General features: G+C 42.4%; 2 protein-coding genes across 10 annotated transcripts in view; both read left to right on the plus strand.

The window, feature by feature from the left end:
- The window catches only part of PLCL2 (phospholipase C like 2), a 153,840-nt gene that overhangs the window by 93,759 nt on the left and 36,304 nt on the right, over positions 1–23,777 (plus strand). The window lies entirely within an intron of this gene.
- LOC307227135 (uncharacterized protein) lies at positions 21,346–23,555 on the plus strand. Its single transcript, XM_079996228.1, has 2 exons — positions 21,346–22,229; positions 23,131–23,555. The coding sequence occupies exons 1-2, from the start codon at positions 21,360–21,362 to the stop codon at positions 23,167–23,169; spliced, it is 909 nt and encodes a 302-aa protein (XP_079852354.1). The 5' UTR covers positions 21,346–21,359; the 3' UTR covers positions 23,170–23,555.

Raw genomic sequence — 23,777 nt, forward strand, 5'->3', positions numbered from 1 at the left:
TTTTGGCTTTCTTTCACCAGAGGCGAAACTAGGCTTTATTTCACCCAGGTCAAAGACCCAGTTTGGCACCCCCTACACACACACACACACACACACACACATACACATTTGCACCCCCCCACAGGCGGGGAGCCTCAATGGCACCCCTCTGGAGGCTTCATCTGGGGCAAAAAACCTGGCTAGCCGCGCCCCCCCCCCCGTAGCTACAGCTCTGCTTTCACCCATCACCTAAATGATTGCTGAGTACAGAATCTGTGGCTTCTGAAAAGTTCATATTAATAAACAAAACAAAAGGGGGGTGATTTTGTGGGCCACTCCTGTGATTCTCCCAAATGTTTGACTGTGTCAGGAGCAAACCATAAACCTTGGCTTGCCATATGACTTGAAAGGCCACAACTTTTGCAGCCACACTTTAACCATAAATCCACATAATCCAGACCACAGTTACGACACAAGCAAACAGGGTCAGGCAAGGTGCACTGCACCATAAAACAGATAGCTCTGTAGGACTTGCAACACAATTGTTTGTTTACTCAGCCCACTGTGTTCTCTGGGTAAGGATGGCTTAGTATTGTAGCATTTAGCATCTAAGCTTAAGTCTAGGGATCACTCATCACTCTGACTAAATGGGAGTGGGTGGGTGGGGGATTTTGCTTCAGTGCCAAATGCAGTTTTGTGTAGAATTTACTGGTCTTGCATGTAGTTCCTACAGAATAGCAGGAGAGCTGCCAGAAGGTTTAGAACTGTCAATCTGGGAAGGCAGCCATGGGCAACTGTTACTGATGGTGGGAAAAAACACATTCTTGAGCTGGACAGCTGATCTCACAGCTGCCCAAGAGAACCCTTGAATGGTTTTTACTGAAACACACTAAAGGATAAAGGCCAAAAAGAAGTGATTGAAACTACCAACAGGCGGTGGCATCATCAAGATGCATTGCAGTGAATTTTATGTCCAGAAACATGCCCAGTTTTCCTTCATGCTACAATATTGTGCAAGGCAAAATGTGAAATTATGTTTCATTCAAGTCAGAAATCTCATACAGAGAGGAAGGAACAAAATGTGAACTTTTGTTGTCACACAAGATTAGTAGCTGAAAGCAAACTGGGAAACAAAGAGAGTCATCTACTCTCCTGTGGGATTAAAACTGTGGTAGGTTTGTGCTTTTCTCATATTTGCATTCTTCAAGTAGAATCCCAAAACGACCGAAATCCGAGCCTTGGGTGCAATGGAAATTGAGGGGAGTGGTGAGGAATAAACAGTGGTTGATGGGAAAACTGTATTTGTGTTCCATCTCATCAGTCCCAGTTACACTGGCCGTTACACCACTAGTTTCCTAGTTTCAGTCGGTGCTTATCAATGTCACAATCAAAGCAAAAGTTATGCATGATATAATCCTGAATCAGGCTGTCAGTCTGGTATGCATTACTGGAACCTGACTGAATGAGGCAGGGTTGCCTGTTTTGATCCAGATGTTGCCAGTTGAGTACACAAAAACAATAACATCCTTTCAGATGGTAGGGAAGTGCAGCTGTTGTAAACTAGAAATATAATAAACCTTTGGTTAAGTATCCAGTGGAACTAGTGTACTATCTACCACTCTTCCTGAGCTGACAGAGGCATTCTTTGATTTTGTATTGAAGTCACCTAGAGGGACCTCAGTTTCTTTTCTAAGGTATAGCTCAGGAATATATGATATAGGTTTATCTATTGGGCCCAGTAACATATGTGGGATTTGTTCTTGGCTTGTGCTGGGAATTGCTGTGGGCAGCTCATGACCTAGTTAGAGCTCAGGCTACCCCTGTAGAATTGGGAGACCAATCTGAATGGTCTGTCCCTGGATCAAGATGGATTCTGTTACGGTCAAGAAATCTCAGGGGATTTATCCCCTGGCATCCTTAGCTCTTCTAGAGTCAATGTTGTAGATCTTTGGAATGCAGAAATGATTGGACACCATTGCCGTTTTGGTACAATCTCCCATAGTCTGGAAGTCCAATGACTCCTTAGTTCAATGAGCTATTGTGAGAAAAGCTGGAACATAGACAGCAGAAGGTGCAAATTGAGTTGCAGCTGAAGACAACATATAGCTTACTTGAAGGTCTGCTTTGTTGTGGCGATGGTTGCAACAAATGGTGGCTTTATGGTGTTGCTGCACTAAAACATGATTTCATTCAGTTATCTGTGGCTAATTAAAACCTTGGAAGAGACCCCATCACCAGCTACGCTGCTTCCATTTTGTGTAACTTAATTGTGTGTTGTCACACAGCCTTTCCCAGCCTTGGAGCCCCAGATGTTGCAAGACTACAACTTGTTATCCCTGACAATTGGCCATACTGGCTGGAGAATGATGGCAATTGTAGCCCAGCAACATCTGGGGGCCTGAGGCTGGGAAAGACTCCTGCTTCTTCTCTTCTTTGGCGATCACTTCCATGAACACGGTCTTAACAGTGAGTCCATAAGTGACAATGGAGGCCAATTCTGGATCCACACATCCTTCGACAGTGGGTACATAGGTTTCCAGGTGGGAGTAGATCACGGTGAGGATTTGCCAAACGTTTCTTCCTCTTAGCACGTTTCTCCCTTTCGTCCTAAGTTCAAGCATCAAACTACTCTTGCCACCACTACTTGCCCAAGTCAAGTAGTGGCGACAGGGAGCAATCCCTGGAGGAAGGAGCTGGAGCTCTGTCCCTCGGGCCCCAGTCCAAGTCACTGGTGGGTCCAGAGGAAGAGAGCCCAGCTTTTGTGGCAATAGCTGCAGTATCTGTATAAGGGAGTTCAAAGAGCTGCTTTGAATGTTGTTTGTAAGCAGGTTTTGGAGAAAAATCATTTGCATTTAACCTCCTTTGGGCACCACTGTCAACAAAGCACCCATGAGCTCATGTCACAATATGCATAGTTCTCTTAGAAGGAAGCTACCTTATAGTGAGCCATGGGGTTCAGTATTTTCTCTATGCTGACTGGCGGTGGCTCTCCAGGGTTCAGACGGGAGTTATTCTAGGACCTGAATTTATACAGATGCTCTTTCATTGAGCAGTGACCCTTTCCAAGTACATCTGTTGTTTCTTCCCCCAGCAACAATTCTGCTCTTTGGTCTTCATCTGAATAGCAGCCTGGTATCTTTTTCTAAAAAAAACCACAGTTTATAAAGGTTATAAAATGGATCATAACTCTTTCAAAAACTTTTATTCTTGTTTACACATCCACGTTAAGTACATTTTCACTTAGGAAAATATTCAGTTGATTTCAATGCAATTTGTTTGGAAGTAATTGGAAAGCTGCTGGTCTGTGTATTTTTGTGTGTGTGTTAGCATTAAGTGCAAGAGCATATTACTGAAAGAAAAGCAGAGGATTAGTGTTTGTCCCTTACAGAAAGGATACTACTTATATTAAGACTGGGATATAAGCAAATACAATTTGGGCAAAAATCCTGAATCACATTAGGAGTGTTATTTACAGATTTTTTCTTTTATTATTTACAGATTTATTTATTTTTGGAAGAATCCAAAAGTTTGATACAGCTTTTTTCTGTCTTTGCATAATATACAGTGGTACCTCGGGTTACAGACGCTTCAGGTTACAGACGCTTCAGGTTACAGACTCAGCTAACCCAGAAATAGTACCTTGGGTTAAGAACTTTGCTTCAGGATGAGAACAGAAATCACACAGCGGCGGCAGCGGGAGGCCCCATTAGCTAAAGTGGTGCTTCAGGTTAAGAACAGTTTCAGGTTAAGAACAAGCCTCCAGAACGAATTAAGTTCTTAACCCGAGGTACCACTGTATAGCTTTACAAACAATAATGGCAGCTTGCACTTTCAGAGGATAATCTTGCAGCATTTTAATCTTTTGCGGTGCAATGTTTATCTTCCTAGAAATTTACGTTGTTCAATGTTTGTAGAATCTCTTTAAAAACGTAAGTCTTCAGTGTGTACTCAGCGTAACATTTTGGTGAAACATGGAGGACGTGTTTAACTAATGCTTGGAAGGTAACACAGAATGTAAAACAACTGTTGAGGTTCATAAACACTCTGCCTGAATGTAAATAAGCACTATATACGTTGTAAATCTCATTCCTATAAAACTAGCTTTTAAACCATAGCAGATGTTACAGGAGCACCGTTGTGGTCAAGAAGTGCTAAACGGATATTATGAATAAATAAGTAAAAAGCCCATGACCACAAAGCTTAAGGTTCTTGACAAAATACCTTTCAATAGATAAAAACATTTCATATTTTGTCAGCGTTGAGCAGTACTTACTTGGAAGTGGTGTGGGTCAGGGAGGGAATCTGTTCACTAGAAGGCCAGGGGGCACTTGCTGGCGAATGGATTTCTAGATGCCTCATCAGAAAAGCTGATGTGATAGGAATGTACAGCAAGGCGAGAGAAAACAGATTTGATAATACGGTGAAACAGCTTTCCATTAGAGAACAGTCTATTGGAAAGCAGTGTCATTCTTTCTCTTGACATATTGTTGAAGCCAGAATGGGTGCAGCGTGAAATAAAGACTTAATGGATAAGAATGCTGGTCTTTATTAAATCTGATTATATTTGTTAACTAACAACATTTGTACACTGCCACACAATGTCAAGTTCTATGGCCTGCCTATAATAAATATGTATTTTTTTTTAAAGTGCATTGATTACATAGCCTTCTAATGGTGCATGCTGTTAGTTTTAATCTGTGCGCTGGGCAGTGGTAAGGAACAACGGGGCTGTAACTGCAGCCTCAGCTGGTAGATGTGTGGGAGCAACAGGAGGGCATGGATGGAAGTCAGCAAGGGGGCACCAGTTAGCAGGCACATCAAAATCTCTAAGCCTACTTCATGGAACGGTTTGGCATTTCTGGCTCTGAAATCCAAACCAGCCCAATTCAGGATGTTTGGGCAGCGGGGTTGGGGGTGGTTGGGTGGGTCTTCCTTAATGCCACATTTCTACTTTCCAGCATCATGATAAGGTGTGCTGTCTATGTGCCAGTTTTTCCTATTTTGTAGAGCATTGTGAGCCTCCCAAGAGGTTTTGCAGTCCAAACATATGGCCCACAAGCTGAAGGGTTTTGAAAAGACATGAGAGGAGGACCAGGAAGAAACAGCTGAGAGTAGAGTCAACAAGAGGCAGAGGAAGAAGCCAGAACAGCGAGGACAGAGTTGAACCAGGATGAAGTGGAGCTTCAGCCATGCTGGGTATCCAGGGGAGCTGGGAACAGGAACATAAATGAGGAACAGTGCAAGGTTAGAGACAAGTCATGAGCGAAGAGCACCTGAGGACAGTTTGAGCACCTCTCTGGGCAGAATACTGCTTAGGCAAAGACTTGCAGTGGACCTGGAAGGATTTATCTGCAGTAGGATCACTAATTAACTTAGCAATTCCAGTTTTCTTGTCTTTCATTGTGGCTAAGAAGTGGAGTAAAAGAGGTGAGGACTTAAATATTAAGGATGAAGCCCATTCTCTTAGAATTCAGAAGCTGACACTTAATTTGATTACACCGTTATATCTCCACTGGGCCAAAGTTTCAGTTGAAGAAGCTCTTGACAGCTTTGATCATACGCAGAAGAAAAAGGCTGATATTTTAATTATCTTGATAACTTTGCTTTATTTATGTATTTTTTTTCTTACTTGGGTCTTGGCAGCTCCATGCAATGCACTTTTATAATCAATAATAATATCATCGTGTGATAGTTAGGTTTACTGTTTTAACTTATTGCAAATAAAATGCTTATTAAAAAGATAATTAAAACAGTTTTAAGGGTGGATATTGATCTGCCACTTTATAGCAAGAAAGCTAAAGAGTTTGGTTAGATTTATGCATCTTAGGTTTAATGATATTCGATACCTCTTGACTTTTCATGAGACAGGGTAATCTCATCTCATATGCAGTCATTTTTCATTTTGGAAATGGTTTTTTCCAGTGATAGCCAAATGCTAGGCTATCTTAATACTAGAAAAAAAACCCTTATTTAATGTTTTAATCTTTTTTTAAAAACGAAATTTGCTTGGTTTTTAGAAATGTAGTTTATTGCAGTTGGTTGTGCAAATAATACGAAAAACTAAAGTACTTGAGTAGTTAAAACCAAGAAAAGAATGCAGTGCTATATTAGAACAGTATTCAGTTCTTCATTTGATATGAGGAATAATTATGTAATAGGGTTTAGGTTATTTCCCAGTGAAGCACATATTGAACAATCCCCCTGACTTTATTTCGCAAAATTTGTTTGACTGTTATATGATGTTGATGTCAAGTGGCTGTTACCCTGCACTTTCCATTGTATTTTCCCACCACTTTCCTTACTGCAAAATATCAATTTTTAAAACTCTCTTTGTTGTGTAGGAACATTATTTAGCCTTTGATTAATATCAGTGTATGGCCTTTCTTTCTGGTGATTTATGAAGCGGCACTCTTAACACACAAAGGACATATGCCAGCGTTTTACTGAATGTATGAGAGATCTGTGCAGAAGTGCCCAGAAAGAGAAGAGAATTGGGTCTTATTTCTGAGCAATGTACAATTACAGTGGTACCTTGGTTTAAGAACAGCTTAGTTTATGAACAACTTGGATTAAGAACGCTGCAAACCCGGAAGTAGGTGTTTTGGTTTGTGAACTTTGCCTTGGAATAAGAGCATGTTTTGCTTCCTGTTGAGTGTGTTCCATTTGTAGATTGAGTCCCCCGCGGCTATGGGAAAGCACACCTTGGTTTAAGAATGCTTTGGTTTAAGAACGGACTTCCAGAACGGATAAAGTTCGTAAACAAATGTACCACTGAATTGTGGCATGAATCTATGCTAGAAATTGTGGCAGCAGGGACTACTTCTGAACCAAGACAGACACTGAGGTGCTAGGTCTTAGTAAAACTGCAGTATTTAACTGCCCATCCTTTTTTTGTGAAGGATTGAGAGAATCAGAACAGATGGGAAAGAGGACATCTTTCCTCCCAGCTGAGTAACAATTGTGACAGCAAGGATCCCTTTTGAACCAGGATGTTGTTGCTAACCAGTATTTCAGTTAAGGTCAGAATTGTTGACAGCGTTTAGTGATTATCATAGAATCATAGAGTTGTTGGAAGTGACCTCAAGGGCCATTTAGTGCAATCTCCTGCCACCCAGGAGTCTCCAGCCCAGTGTGGGGCTCAGACCCACAACCCTTGGGATTAAGAGCCTCAAGCTTTCCAGACTGAGCTATGGTCAATCTATGTACAGTAGTAAGTACACTCTGGATATTTTGGAGTCAGGAAGAATAATTATTACATACAGTTTATGAGTGCATTAGTTGTTTTAAATCTTTTTTTTGATAGTGGGTTTATAGTCAGATTGTGGTTCCCAAATCCTTCTACTTCAAAATAAGATCCAGATTAATGTATGAGAGCATTTTATTCATTAAATTCATATCAGAACTATTTATTACCGTATTTACTTTTTAGACCATGTAGATTTGGAACATTGTTTACTCTGGCTTCCACAAAACCTAATATTTGAATATTAGCCTATAGGGGCAACACACAGGTGAACTGGAGAGAAGCCCTTCTCTGAATTGCTTGAGAGTACGGTATCTTTTTCAGTAGTCCAAAATTTGGTGGCTGTGATATAGGGCTCCTCGATACAGTGGTTCCTCTGGTTAAGAGCCTAATTCATTCCGGAGGTCCATTCTTAACCTGAAACCGTTCTTAACCTGAGGTACCACTTTAGCTAATGGGGCCTCCCGCTGCCGCCGCACGATTTCTGTTCTCATCCTGAGGTAAAGTTCTTAACCCAAGGTACTACTTCCAGGTTAGCGGAGTCTGTAACCCGAGGTGTTTGTAACCCGAGGTACCACTGTAACTACAAAGCATACATGCATCTGCATGAGACTTGATCTTCAGTGTTGGGGAAAGTTCTGTTGTACATACAAAGGACTGCGCAATGCTGCTTATAATATTTTAATATTAATATATGTGTATGTATCAGTAGTGTGTGTGCAGGTGTAGAGCAGCCTCTTGACAGTGTCTTCAGTTTGATATGTAGTTCTCTTTTGGAGGAAAAGTGGAGTCTTGGTTTCAAATGAAATCTAGGTTGCTTTTTCCCTTTTTATAAATGACTTGCATTATTTATTTATTACTATATTTATATGCCACCTTTCCTGCAGGGAACTTTCTTATCAAATTCCAGTTTGAATTAATCATTAAGCTGGAATTTGATGATAAACTCTCTCACTGAAGGAATTTGATATTGTTCACCTGCAGAAACTTGCAGAGAGTATTTGTTAAAATGAATGCTTTACTAGTGATCATTGTATTATTTTGTATGCAGTTTTAAACTTGCATTATTACATTGCATATACTATTTTTGGATATAACTTAGGCCTCTTTATTTGTTGGTTTTAACTAGAACGGAACATAGTTCACGTAGCCATTATCCTAAGCCAGCTCTCCCCCAGCTCAGTCAGAGGTTGGGGGGGGGGGCTTCCCTTATGTAAGGATTTTTTTTAAAAAAAGTCAAAGTAACACTGAAAAATATCACCACAGTACTATATAACATATACCCCACATGCTCCATGGAAAGCTTTCTAATAAATTACGACACATTTTCATTTTGTATAGTGCATTATGGGTTGTTGTAAATGTGAAGCTTAATTTATTTTTAACATTCAAAACAAAGCCTTGCTTGCTGTTATATCAAATTTATGTCTGCTCTCCAAAAGCAACACTCTGTATAAATACAACTGTTAATTCATTGCTAATGCTTTCCTGCTAATTGTTTGGATAAAGAGAATTTTAATCCACCTGCCAAGAGCATCCTATTTCTTATAGCAGGCAATTGTACGTTGTAAATTTGGTGAAATAATTAAAACCGTGTGTGTTTGTATGTGTTTACTTTGATTTCTGAAATTGCACTAAGCTATTGTAACATACATTTACTCACTGCTATTTTCCTAGAAAAAGCCGTGCCGGAACTCACCATAAACTTCTCCCTTGTTCTCTTATGATGGTAATGGCACCCACCTGAGTGGTGCCAGAACTGAGTTCTGGTGAGTTCTGCCTGGAAAAAGTGCTGCATTTACCATATGTACTATATAGAGCTGAGGTATAACTACTTTGGTTATTGTTGGGTATTTTGATCCTCATGCAGCAATTAGACCATTACGAATTTTGAGTTACTCGTTAATGTACATGTGAATACTATGAGGCTCTCAGTTCTGCAAACTAAAGAGAATTTTCTAGTTATTAGCAAAACTTAACCTCTTATAACAAATGTTTTGTAATATAAGATACAAGAGAGATTTGTGGTTATAAAAATATATATGCAATGTATTTGAACTGAACCTGCGGGTTCCGTCTGAGAGTATTCTTGCAGCCCACTTGGTATGAAAGTTGAGCCGCTCTGCTCCAGGGCCTGTTGACTTTTTCTCCCCTGGCTTCTAGCATAAGATAATATGTTCCTTTTGGCTGCCTGGAAATAATAAAGTAGAGGGCAGGCTGGCAGTGAGAAAGGAGCATATGGAATAGTGGGGAATCTGCTTCGCTCCCACCTTTTAAAAACCAGCTCATTTCCAATTTTTAATTTCAGTTTTGTGCCAAGTGTGTTTCTGCCACCCTAGAATCTCACATGCTTGGCTCTCCTCATAGCCCACATTTTGTTCTTCAGTTCTATAGGGCTTAACACCATTATTATGACAAAGTATAAACAGAAAAATTGTCCGCAATAAAACAAAAGGATTGGAGCACAAAGTCATCTGTACAAGTAGTGTCTGATATTTTGTGCCATCATTTAAAATGTACCAGATGGTTGGCAAAGGACTATCCCAGAAGCACAAAGTAAATTACCTGGGGATAATTTAACATCTGCAGCACTGTTCTCATCAATTATATACAGTAAATGGCTTGTATACCACTTCCTAGCGTCAAGTACATTTGTGTATAGCAGCCTTTATAGATTCATGGCTTTACAAATCTATCAGTATGATAATCTGGTCTGTAGCTCTTTGGCATTTATTCCCCTGTAATTCCAGTGTAAACTAAACTCTCTATTTTTATAAGGCATGTTGTTTATCATATCACATGATTAATTCTTGTGATTATTTTCTAATGGGTATTTGGAGTTGAAGAAAAGTGAAAACACACACACACACACACACACACACACACACACAAAACACCCCATCTTCCATCTAATGGTTTCTATTACACCTATAAAGGTAGTGGGTTTAAGGAGCTGCCTACAGGCAGAAACCTATTCTGTACAGATGTGGATATTGTTGCTCAGAACCAAATCAGAACAAGCCAATTGATTCTACTTCAGCACAATGGTTACCAGCACCCACCCATCTCTGCAATTTCTGGCAGCAGGAATCCCTACTCACATTTGGAATCACTTTTTAATCTTTGTCTTAGATAAACTTAAGCAGACAGATCTTCTTAACTCTTCCTCTGATAAAGCAGATGTTCCAGTCCTCTAATTGTTCTGGGAGCTTTTTAAACAAACCTTTTACAGATGCATCTAATATGTATTAGATGAAGTCTGATCAGAGACTGCATTAACTGCTTAATGCATGGGTTAGTAAAGATCTGGCAGGGCTGCCTGAAAAAGAAACCCCATAGATATAATCTATATATTCACAGAAACATACAGCACCGCAAAGGCATGGTTTGCAGATAAAACATGGCCTCTACACGGAACATCACATTTTTACTAGTGCGAAGTAGGGCCTCTCCTTAGGGGATGAGCAGGGTAGTATAGCAGGAGGTGGTACCTCTTAAGTGTAAGTTGTTTGGGGTTTAAAATATTGTGAGTAAAATTCAAATAATGCTAAACAGTCATAATGTAACAACAGGTAAGTCTCAAAACAAATAAACTAAAGAGAATAGAGAAGGAGAGAACGAACGAACATGGGCAAATGCACAGTTTAAAAATAACTTAAAGTAAGGTTGAGGGAAGAGGAAGGGAGGGAGATCAAGAGGAGGATAAAGCAGCAGTTTGAGCTCGTCACTGAATAGAGTCTTCCAGAAGCTTAGCTGCGAAGATGGGAACAGTCTCCCTATGGAGACATAGGAAAATGGGGAATCAAGTTGTGGCAAGCTGGATGGTGCAAAGGAGTTTCTCAGACAATGCTATTGTGCCTATACTGGCCCTCAAGGGTAAAGTCTGAGAACATCTTCCGTCCTTCCGCAATATACATGTGGGCTGCTACAAGGAAAAGTGTCCATAGATCCTTATGGATGGATTTAGGGCCAGTAAAGAGCAAGCGCAGAGCACTTCAGAAGATGTTGGAAGATTCTGGACAGATAAAAGGAAGGTCTTCTTCACACAGCACATAGTTAAACTATGGAGGCAGTAATGGTTCTGAATACCAGTTGCTGGAAGCCACAGGAGGGTTATCTTACATCTTTTAAACAAATTCCTCTGCCCCCAAACCCGCCTCTGAATTAGTCGTAAGGTTCATCTTTTTAATAAATATATATACAAAAGACCCACTGCATGTCTCTGTAATAAGTGTTTCAATGAAATTTATTTCGAATTCTCTGAAATACACCATATTTCAATACAGCATATTTCAAACTTACAGTGCACAAAAGAATTTTTTTTAAAAAAATATCTGCTAAGTATGTGATTGCTTAGTGGCTGCTAGCAGTGTCCAGGGTGGGCCCTGATGTTGCTTCTGGCCACTCAAACAACCAGATCTGCAGTGTTGAATTAACAATTCTCAAGCTTTCACCACCACCTCACAACATCCTCCAATGAGGGTGCTAGTTTTTCTTCTCCTTTTGCAGCTACGCTGGTAGCCTCCGGAGAACTTACCATGAACTGTTGCTAGATTTGGTTATGAAACTAGTATATTTTATTTTAACCTTGGACCACAGTTACATAGACTAAGATCTAAAGAGCCTGTTAGACAAATGCAAGGGGTTTGCACCAGCCCATTTGATTTCCCCCCTTTTTTTACTTATTCTACCCCCTTTAAACAGCTGATTCCAATACCATTTATAAAATGCTTATTGAATGCTTCTTCCCCCACCTCTGTCCCAAAACGTTTGTTATGGAGCTAAATTCCCCAATCTAGAATCCCAATATTTACATTTGACGTTCCCTCAAATTTAGGTACATCCAGTGCCCGCCCCCCAAACCTTCTTGTTGAATTCCATTTCCAATTTCCAAAATTTCCATTTTGGAAGTGGTGTGCTATAAGGTATTGCTGGGAAGGGGAAGGACTAGCATTAGAGATAACACAGTTCTTTGGATCCCAACTGCAGAGCTTTGAATTCTGGCCATAGGGAAAGTGGCCTGTCTCTTCAGTTGTGCTTTCATGAATTTTTAAAAAGGTCTTTTGCTTATGTGGTTTTACTGTTGCTAGTGCAGACTAATCTTTGTACCCAACTTTGAACCAAGTGTACAAAGTCTGGAAGGCTCCAGCCAGTTTGTGCAGCTAAATGTTAAGGGAAAATATTTGATCAGGGCTTAGCTTCATGCCTCCTCTTATTTGTGGATTTATATTTTTTTAGGGTGAGAGCTGCATTTATTTTATGTGCTACTTTTCAAATAAACCGGTTCCCAGAGGGACAGAAATCCACCAGTTGTGCCACAATTAAAACCTAAACTTAAAGCTGCAACAGGGAAGAAAAATTTGAAGTAACATTATGACACATGTTAGCAGGAAATTGCAAGATACGGAGGGAAAGTGTACAAATTGATGCTTTAATGTAATGTCTTTCAACTCGATCTAGCAAAGGAAGGGAGAAAAAGATGTCACATTTACAGGGTTTTTCTGCTTTAAAGCCGGTTGTCATAAAATGCAAAAGAAAACCCGGTGTTTAATTTTCCAAGACACTTTGATCAATTGTATTAATTTGTCTCAAGGAAGAATTAATAATTCTACCGGCAGTATAATGAAAATGTTTCAGCATTAATGCAGAATGAAGTACAGTGAATGGAGGTATTGAGCCAGTTTCACCCATTATCTGTTTATTATTAAGCCTTCCAAGACTAATAACATTAGTGAAAGATATATTTCTTTAACGTTTATTTCAAAGTGGTGCGGTAGCAGATTATTGGTTGGCATATCCATGATTTTTAAAGCAGCAACTATAGTTGTTAATGCTACTTTTTTCCCTTTAGGAAAACATAGCTTGACTCCTCTGTTTTCTTGCATAATGATTGTCCTATTCAAATAGCAACATGGACTGTGATACCTCATTTACATCTCACTCAAGTATTTCCCTTTTACTTCTAAATTGTTCTAATTTAAGACAAAATAAAATTTTCAAGAGAATAATATATCCAAGGGCTTCCTATAATACTCGGCTCCTATTCTGAGCTGCTAATCAGATGCCTTTGATTAAGCTGGTGAACGTAACATCTACACATATAGCAATTACTGGCCACCAGAGACCATTTTTTCCATATAAACAGCTGTGCATAGTTCCATGCACTGGTACAATTGCAAATGAAGATGGGAGAGCCAAATGAGATGGGTGAATTGTAGAGAATGATCTATCCTCTCTTAGAAACCCTAGCAGAGTTAACTTGTTTGTTTTCTAAATGAGAAAAGCCTGTTATTGTTCTAGCTTTTCCCATCTTAGAAGATGCAAATAACAAGGGGCCTTGAAAGAAGGTCATAGCTCACTGGCTATGCAAGGTGTTCCATGTTCTAATCCCTGGCACCACCAGATGGGACTAAAAGCTGTTTGGCTGTTGCCAATCAGTGCAGATTAATACTGGGCTAGGTAGACCCACCTAGATCATAGGTTTGTTTTTAAAGTACAATTCTATACAATGTTCTTTTGTACATACCTTGCTTGCTTTTAATCTGCTGTCTTATCTCCCTGTGCTATTAGTAATGCGTGTAGCATTGCTTAATTTTTTAAGACATCATTGAGCCCTGGGGTTGAAGAATAGCACACTAATTGTCATGAGGAAGATATGTTAATTAAATCTGTACTGTACGCCTAAGCTGGTATGGTGGCACAGAACGTTCAGTTGCTCAGAGAACTAAATCGTGTGGTATCCAGCTTCTGTAAGAGAAGGGAAATGTGTCAGTTTGGCTGGGTACAGAGTAGAGAATGAACTAAGATGGGGAGCGGAAGAAAGGATAGGTGGCTTAAGGAAAGGGATTGAGGGGACAAGGAATTGAAGCTAGAGAGATAAATATGAACACATTTTGCATTGAGGGTCTGTGTATTGTGGTGGGGACAGAAATGAGGTTCATAGACCCTGGTCAGGGGAATTCTGCCTATTGTGGAGTCTCCTGTCTTTGCAGCAAAGAGGACTCAAGTACAGTAGTGATGTTCAGGACACTAAACTCCACAGACTGATTTCAGGAAGCACCCAGTTCTTTGGCTGCAGATTCTATTAACCCTAGAAGGCTATTGAAACGTCACTGGAAAGCTGATAGTTGATATTAGCCAAGCTGGCCATTATGTGATTTGCTGCCATTCATAATGTTATTTTTGTGGTATGAAACTCTCTGAAGCTGATGGGAGAGCTTTTCTCTGACATGGTTATCTTCTCAAACAGGATTATCCCTTTACAATGTTTGAGTTATTAAAGCAGAGTAAAACGAACTGCTTTTAATGGAATATATCCAACACTTTCTACATAAAAAACCCCCAAACTGAATCATTTGACCTTTCTCCTCTTCCCCGCCTGTATTCCTAGAGTTTTTTCCAATGTGATGTTAATTTTGATTGTAAAGTTTTCCCATGACTTCAGGCTGCATTGGAATAAGGGGAAATAAGTTTTAGCTTACTACAGTTACATAAAACATTGGGCAAGAGGGGAAAATATTTTCTCAGATTTAATAATAAGGCCCCACTCTTCCCCCATAGGGACGCGGGTGGCGCTGTGGGTTAAACCACAGAGCCTAGGACTTGCCGATCAGAAGGTCGGCGGTTCGAATCCCCGCGACGTGGTGAGCTCCCATTGCTCGGTCCCTGCTCCTGACAACCCAGCAGTTCGAAAGCATGTCAAAGTGCAAGTAGATAAATAGGTACCGCTCTGGCGGGAAGGTAAATGGCGTTTCTGTGTGCTGCTCTGGTTCGCCAGAAGTGGCTTAGTCATGCTGGCCACATGTCTCAGAAGCTGTACGCTGGCTCCCTCGGCCAATAAAATGAGATGAGCGCCGCAATCCCAGAGTCGGCCACAACTGGACCTAATGGTCAGGGGTCCCTTTACCTTACATAGAAATCCCTTACATGCAGCTGATATGAGGTGCTGCTGTTCCGAATGGCCCATGGGTGCTGTGGTTAAACTTTTGGACGATGATCAAGGAAGACCCAGTTTCAGATCCCTCTCTGCCATTAGATTCTCTGTGGGTGATACTGGGCGAGTCACACACTTTCAGCCTCACCGTATTGCATAGGGCTGCTGTGCATAGAAAAATTAGGGGAAGGGAGAGGGAACCGTTTCTACTGCTTTGAGTTATTTGCAGTAAACATGGCATTGAAATGTAATAAATAAATACCACAATATACTCATACACAAAATTATATAACACCAGCTATTCTAGAGGCACCACAGAAAAACATTGACTCTGGTGTAATGGTAGATTACAAGTTCAGCCCTGTATGCAGTTACCCTACCAAAAAAGTGAAGACTGCTTTGTTGCATAGTTTGTTGCCAAAGGGGACGGAAGGGTCAGGTGTTGTAATGAATAACTGAGCCCCCCCACTCAGCTCTCCACAGAAGGGCGCAAAAATGTTTATGAAACTTATCCCAGTGGTTCATCTCTGCACCAAATAGACCCTCTCATTCCTATTTGAAATTATTTTTGCCCTGCTCATGTGAAGTACACCTGTACACATGTAGCATTGATAGCACTTGCACAATCGATTGCATTGCTGTTTAAATGTAATATGAGTCATTCAGCATTGGGGCATGCCTCAGTCTTTCAACAATCACCATTTTGGGCCATGCTGTGTCGTACTTTATTATTCTAGTGGAATATTTTGCTTAGGCGAATGATTTTGCCGAATCATAACATTACCTTCAAAAGCTGAGAATTGCAGAGAAGAGAGAGAATATGTTGAGACTATCGGCAAAATTTTCCAGAGGCTTAAAGCTGATCTAGAAATAAAACAATATTCTTCATTTGCTTGTTAAACTCATGAAATTAAGGAAACTTTTATAACAAAATAATTCATGCAGCTGAAAGTCTGTGCATCTCATTTTAAAATTAGATTAAAAGATAAATACAGTATGCAAGCCCTCTTATTACACAAACCCATAGCTGCCATAAATACAGTTTGAGTGGTAGGGTGTGCAAGACGATGGCACAGAATAAATGAAAGCTTTTATGCAGAAAAATATTTGTCCCCTGCAGCACAGCCCTAATGTTGAAAGGGAGGGTCAGCTGAAGCTGTTTATGTTTTTGCCTTGATGTACTGGGGTCGTAGAAGTGCTTTTATTATGCTTCTCAGGCAATGTGATGTATTAATGAGGATATATAAAAGCAAAATAATTTATAACCGTGTTATCATCCCAGTATCATTCATCATTTTTAATTGATTGTATTCACCTTGATTTTTCAAGGCAACATGGTGATTATGACCAGTAAACACCTTACATACTTCTGGGCTTGAGCGCCAGGTGTGAACACGAAGTATAGAACTGTGTAGCGAATATGCAAAACTGTAGCTCCAATATCTTGAGCTCCAAAATAGGTATTGCATCACACTATGTTTTTATTTTTTCTCCTTGCCCCTGTTTGAAAACAGATGCATGGATCAAGCATGTGTTTGAACTATGTTATGTTTTAATGTGAACTCTCAATCTTGAATCCATATATCACACTGTTTTTTATTTTGCATCTTTCCCAGGCCTCCTTAAAACTGCCTTTATCATGTGTGTTCATTTTTATCCTGCTGTTCCTGTGAAAAACTCAGGGTAATGTGTACTTCTGTTTCCCTATCCCCCCCCCCATTTTATCATCACAACATTCCCACAGGGTAGGGTGAATGGGTTACTGGTCCAAGGTCACCCAGTAACTGAGTGGGAATTTGAACCTAGGTGTTTCTGTGTGGTTTGTTTGAGGGGTGCTGAGTATCGTAGCTCTGTGAGGGGATTCTCGGGATTCTTTGGAGGAAGTCATGTGCTTTAAATGCCCTTGCCCAAGTCTGATACGATCACACCTTCTGTACTAAAGTTATTTCCAATATCTCAAGTTCATTGGATCTATCTCATTTAAAGAAACTTCCAGGTGAGCAGAATGCAAATGCGGAAGTTTAAATCAAAGGCTTCCAATTATATTATATGAACTTTACTTTTTATAAGTGAACATAAGGAGAGGCTGTATGGCCAGCTATCTAGAAAGAAAATGAGTAAACATTCTGCACACGTACCAGTAAGGCAACTGCTTAAAAATATTGTCATTTTCTTTTATAGGATTAAATGGCTTCACACCAGTATGTCTGGAATTAGAGGAGTCCATTCTGTTTATCTAAAGCTGACAGCATAATGTAGGATCTGTTTATCTTCATAAACAACTTTCTTCAACAGTTAATTTTTCAACCATGAGTCGGGAGCCCTCCTTTCATCTCATGTTTAGTGTATGAGCCTTGTGTGAGTTTTACGGAAAATGAATGGATCTGTGCAGAAGCAATACTGGTTGGATCATGCCCTTAGTTGTCAGTGAAGTCATCAACCTCCACACCATCCTTTCTTTGGGCTGTGCAGCTGTATAACATAACATAGAGGTTTAGGAAACATAGAAAACTGTCTTATACCAGGTCAGTTTATTTGCACATATATTAATTTAAGGAAGTTATAACCTGCTGTCAGGGGTTCAGGAGCAGAGGCACAGGGGAGAGAGAGAGCGGAGAGCGAAGGGGAACAATCCGAGGGCAGCGTAGGGGAGTATGACAGTGGGCCGAGAGATTCCATGAGCTTCTCCAGCGATTCGGAAGATTCCCAGAAGGGGACACCGATGGCCAGGGCAAGGGGGGTCCCGGGAAGGACGCACCAGAAGCAAAGGGCCAGCGGCGACTCCCAAAGCAGCAGCTGGAGATTGGGACCAGCTTCCCCACCAGGGCGTAGCGGGGGGGAAGAGTCCCATGCGTCAGGGCCGGCTTCCCCTCCAGTGGGGAGAGAAGATGAGGCAGGGCTGACCACGCCCCTATCGCTGAGTGAGGGAACGGAGGGGAAGTCAGACCCAGCCAACCCCCCCGAAGGGGGAAGCAGTGACAGGAGCAGTGTAACGGTCAGGAGGAAGGTTGCCGGCTGGGCGTGCGCGCCAAGTTCAAATGTACAGGAGCGCGGGACAGCAGGGAGGTCGGATTGGGAGCCAGGTCCTAAAGCACGCCGGAAACAGGGGGAAGAATCTGGGGAATCAGCATCAGAAGAGTCCAGAAAGGGCGACACCCCAGAGGGCAGAAGGACCCAGAGGAGAAAGGAGCAGAGGAGGAGGTGGAGCAAGGCTAGGGTCTTGAACTGGTGTCGAGGGGGAGGAGATTCAGATGGAGCTTCAGCGGTCTAGGGTTGAGACGTAGAGCTGCACGCCGCGGCTTTGAAATGGAAACTGAACCTTAATAAAGACTTTTGTATATAGCAAGAACTGGCGTTGGTCCTTTGTGAGCTGGGACCTTGGGCAGCTCGGACTCCTGCTTTTAACTATATGCCTTGAAGCCCAGTTTTGTCTACTGACTTCCAGGAACCTTCCATGATCTCTGGTAAGGATGTTTCCCAAATTCTGTCCCACCCCCCCACCCCCGGAGTATGAACTTCAAGTTGGATCTCTGAGCCCCTCCAAAGGTGCCAAGGAACTTTTTAGTACCATGTTCTGAGACTTGACCTAAAATGTGGGTAATTTTGAGTTTAAACAGGGCATATAACAGTGTGAGTCACAATTAGCCTATTGAAGTTAACTGCAACAATAATCTCAGTTGTTCAGCCCTGGCTGCAATAACAGTCTAATCTCAAAAATTCAAAAGCTGTGTTCAATTAATCACTGTTCAGTTTTCTGGCTGAAAAAATGACAGCCCCACTATCCATTTGGAGAGCAGTTCACAGTGCAACTCTATTCAAGATCACTCTGAAATATGTTCCACTGAATTCTATAAGTCTTGCACCCAAGGAAGTGTGCGTTAGATTGCATTCTTTATATCTGAACTAGATACATCCCCCGTTCTATTAAAAGAAACAAAGAATTCTGGAAATGGGAGGTCTGCATTAATAGTGCACCTTTTGTTGAAATATAAAGTGCCATATTTTCCCTTCAAAAATAAAATGAAAATAATAAAAAAATGTAAACCAACAGATTTTCCAGATTTGTGTTGGAAGATTTGAAACCCTTTAAGTGGTAACAACTTATCAACAACTTTTGCCTATAAAGAGGGTCATTTTTAGCATAGTCTCTCCATCCCTTTAGGCAAGGAAAATGTTTGTATGTCAATGCAGAACTGTCTGTGTAATTTAATTATTTATAGACATCTGGACTAGCTGGCTTGCTGTTAACAAATCACAGGCACACATTGTACTACCCACTTGAGACTTTAAAAAAGAATAGAAGGACACCAGGTCATAATTTCTTTTCATGTTCTGTTTAGTGACCATAAGAAATTAATGTATTTCCTTTTGCAGCATTTAGGGTTTTATGTTCCATTTCTTCCCTTGCAATGCATTTGTGTCTGAGGCTAAGCCAAGCAGTCTGATCTTGAGGATCAATTTTAGCCATAAACAATGGTTTGTGCTGCTGTGTAAGCATCATTTAGTGGGGCAGAGCTGCAGCTTAACTGAAGTAACTGCAAAACATAAACAAGGTGGAATTTGATTCGAAAGCTAACCTTGAGATTTATTGAACTTTGAAAGGGATTCAATTACGTGGTGGTCATTTGCCCCACAAAACTGCCACAGAAGGATTGCCTTGATACGGAGCTGAGGTTCAGAAGGGGAATATGGTGAAACAAATGTGTAATTATCCACATAACAAGGTGAACTGAGCCTAATCCTTTACCAGAGTAACCTCATAAGCACCAAGAAACTGAATAGGCTTTGTACTGAAGGAGGCAGAGCTGAATGTCATAAACATGGACAAGGATCCTATGAGGATTTAGTCTTCAATATACCATATAGGAAATGAGGAGTTGGCAGTTGCAGTAGACGTTTGTGCTAATCACATGAGTTCAGCTGTTCAGAAAGGGTAAAAGTACCATAAAAATCCACTTGGTTAGTTGTGCCAGCTATTTGCATAAGCTTGACCAGCTGTTTGAATCCCATCTATTGCCTGTGACACATCCTGTAAATTTAAGAAACTTTTGTCATTATTACAAGGCACCTCTGAGCTTTGAGGGTGTAGTAGAACACCTTAGCTAATAATTCTGCAGTATTTCTGGCATGTTGTCATTTGAATTATCTCTGAATTTTCCATCTCTGCAGGGCCATTTGTTCCAGTGATAAATAAAGTGTAGGCAATTGTTGCTGCCAAACAGGATTTTGTAGTATTCTTTACTAAAAAGAATATTCTTGTTTTGAAGAGTTCACTTTAAAAAAACCAATACTTAATAATCTGTTCCCAAACTTAAGAAAGGGTGACAGCTTCAGTCCAAAGAATAAATAAATAAAACCTGATAGATGTGTTTTGCTTTTTTTGCCAAGAGGACAATTTATGGAGCCCAAGCTCAAGAGTGGCACTTCATTCACACTGCTATAGATTTATTCGTACAAATAAGATTGCGGGCTTAAACCATATACACAAAATGTCATTGTAAACTACTACCTGATGAATCTCAAAGTAGTTTTTGTTCCTTTCTCAAAGCTTTATTGCATGCAAAGTGACTGGCTCAAACATCTGGTCTGATTAGTATAATTTTAAGATTCGTTTCAGATTGTACAACAGAAGTGTGAGAGGCAAATTGCCCACCATATTTAGCCTTAATTGTTAACATATGAAATCAGTTCTGTTTGGGTGTCTTGCACTGTTATGTACTGGGTTGAATAGGATCCAAACTGCAGCAGTCTGATTGGTCCTAGAACAATAGGATCCAAAAGGCAGCAGCCTGATTGGTCCTAGAACAATAGGATTCAGAATGCAGCAGTCTGATTGGTCCTAGAACAATGCAGCAGTATGATTGGTTGGCAGGAACTACCCAATCATGCTCCAGATAGAAGTGAATCCACAACCTGATTGGCTTACAGTAGAATTCCGGAATTAGCCAATCATGTTCAGCCCATTGTGTAAATAATGTATATAAAGCAGATACCTTGAGGGAACTTTCATTCATTCCTCCTCACCACTATGAGCTGAATAAAGAGCATGAAATCACTTTGCGACTCTGAGTATATTTCACTGGCGACGAAGGTGGGATCCCGCTGAGCTGACTGCCACACACAGCACCGCAGCACCGCCGCCTGCCGCACCGCTGCCTCGCACCGTGTATCCAGGCTTCAGCTCCGGGACACAAGGAACTCAGAATGGCAACCGACAGCAGCTTCTCACCGTTCAACCCAGCATCCGGAGACTGGGAAGCGTACGCCTCCCGTTTCACCTTCCTCCTAGAAGCCAAAGGGGTCACCGATGACGAAGACGCCAAGAAGAGGGCAATATTCTTCAGCATTTGCGGAGAGGAGACATTTGAAATTGCCCGGGCTCTCCTTGCGCCTGAAGACGTTGCTACTGTTCCATACAAAACAATAATGGAACAGCTGAAGGGGCACTTTTCGCCACAGCCCTCAGTGGTGGCTCGTCGAAATGCCTTCTATGCAAAGCGGCAAGCCCCTGGGGAAACCATAACTGGGTTTGTGACCTCTCTCCGCCAAGCCGCCCGGTTCTGCAACTTCTCAGAGCTGGAGAACATGCTTCGTGACCGCCTCGTCGGTGGCCTGAGGGATGAGAAGCTGCAACGACGCCTCTACGCTAAGAAGGACCTAACGTTCCAGGTCGCTCTGGAGGAGGCCCTGGCAACGGAAGCTGCCGAGAGGTCGACGCAAGAGGCACGGCCGAGCCAGCCATCCCAACCGAGGGTCCACCATGAAGACCTCACCGACGACTCAGGATCCAACAGGGAGGAGGTGCACCGAGTACAGCAGCGCACTCAAGCAGCCCACATACCACAGCTGCCTCGACGAGAAGGAGGGAACTGCGCAAGTTGCGGAGAAAGTCACGAGAGGAGGACCTGCCGTTTCCGCAACGCAGAGTGCAGGCAGTGCAGAAAATCGGGACACATCGCCCGGGTGTGTCGGGCTCGGCCCACCCGACGCCAGGCATCAGATGACCAATCCAAGAGCCCCAGGTCCCGGGGCCCAACGCACCAAGGCAACTCGACGGAGCTCACGGACTTCCAGGTATACCAGTTGCCCCACCCCAACGTAGAGAAAATTTATGTTGACGTACAGATAGAGGGGGCCCCATGCCGCATGGAGCTTGACACGGGTTCAACTCTATCCATAATCTCGGCAAGGACCTTAAGGAAACTGTGTCCTACTGGGGGTCCCAAACTCAGGCCGGCCCCATTCACCCTCCGGGACTTCCAGAAACGTAAGGTCCCCACAATGGGGGTGGGGACCTTCAGGGTGCAATACCGAGGGCGGACGCGGCAACTGGAATTGCTGGTGGTCAAGGGCCCCTACATTAGCTTACTGGGATTGGCATGGTTTGGACCACTGGGGCTAGCCGTCACCGGGGTGAACCACACTAGCTTACAAGTGGACGTGGACGCCATATGCAAGGAATTTCCGGGGGTTTTTGATGGGAAATTGGGACAGTATACGGGCCCCCCAATTGCTCTACAGCTTGACCCCGCAGTACGACCGGTCAGGCTCAAGGCCCGCCGGGTCCCGTTTGCCCTGAAACCCCGTATAGACGAGGAATTGGACCGGCTTGTGGAGCAAGGAGTGCTGGAGCCGGTGCCTAATGCCCCCTGGGAAACCCCAATTGTCACACCCGTCAAGCCTAATGGTTCGGTCCGCATCTGCGCAGACTACAAATGTACCATAAACAAGGCCCTTACGGCCCATGCATACCCAGTGCCAGTGGTCAGCCATGTTCTTGCCACCCTGGCTGGGTCGAAAATTTTTGGCAAGCTGGACTTGGCCCAAGCATATCAACAGCTGCCAGTAGATGAGGCCACAGCAGAGGCACAGACGATTGTGACGCACAGAGGAGCATTCAGGGTAAAGCGGCTGCAATTCGGTATCAGCGTGGCACCAGGCATATTCCAGAATCTAATGGACTCTCTACTTAAAGGGATTCCTGGCGTCACCCCCTTCTTCGATGATGTGTTGATTGCCGGGCCCACACCAGAGGAGTTTGAGGACCGCCTCCGCACCGTTCTGCACCGTTTCCAGACGGCGGGTCTCAAGGTGAAGCGGGAAAAATGTCTACTAGGAGTGCCTCAGGTGGACTTTCTTGGATTTATGGTGGACGCAGAAGGGGTCCACCCGACTGGGGACAAGGTACGGGCCATTTGTGATGCCCCAGCGCCCAAGAACAAGACTGAACTTCAGGCCTTCTTGGGACTATTGAACTTTTACCATTCCTTCCTTCCCCACAAGGCGGCGGTAGCGGAGCCCCTACACAGACTCCTGGACAAGCGGGCCCCTTGGGTGTGGGGCCAGCGCCAGGAGGCCGCATTCCAGGCAGTCAAGGACTTGCTTGTCTCAAACTCGGTCTTGGCACACTTCGACGAGAGGCTGCCGGTGGTGCTAGCATGCGACGCCTCGCCCTATGGAATTGGCGCTGTCCTGGGACACCAACTCCCGGATGGAAGAGAGGTACCAGTGGCATACTTTTCCCAGACACTCAACGCAACCGAGCGGAACTACTCGCAAATCGACAAGGAGGGTCTGGCAATCGTGAAGGGAGTAAAAAAATTCCATGATTTCTTGTACGGG

The sequence above is a fragment of the Podarcis cretensis genome (assembly GCF_951804945.1).
Source record: "Podarcis cretensis genome assembly, chromosome: 12".
Classification (NCBI taxonomy): domain Eukaryota; kingdom Metazoa; phylum Chordata; class Lepidosauria; order Squamata; family Lacertidae; genus Podarcis; species Podarcis cretensis.

Excerpts from the sequence above, each read along its gene's own strand:
- LOC307227135 (XM_079996228.1), top strand. The coding sequence starts at position 21,360 with ATGGCAACCGACAGCAGCTTCTCACCGTTCAACCCAGCATCCGGAGAC. Across the intron at positions 22,230-23,130 it reads CGGAGCTCACGGACTTCCAG|GGATTCCTGGCGTCACCCCC; the intron begins GTATACCAGTTG and ends CTCTACTTAAAG.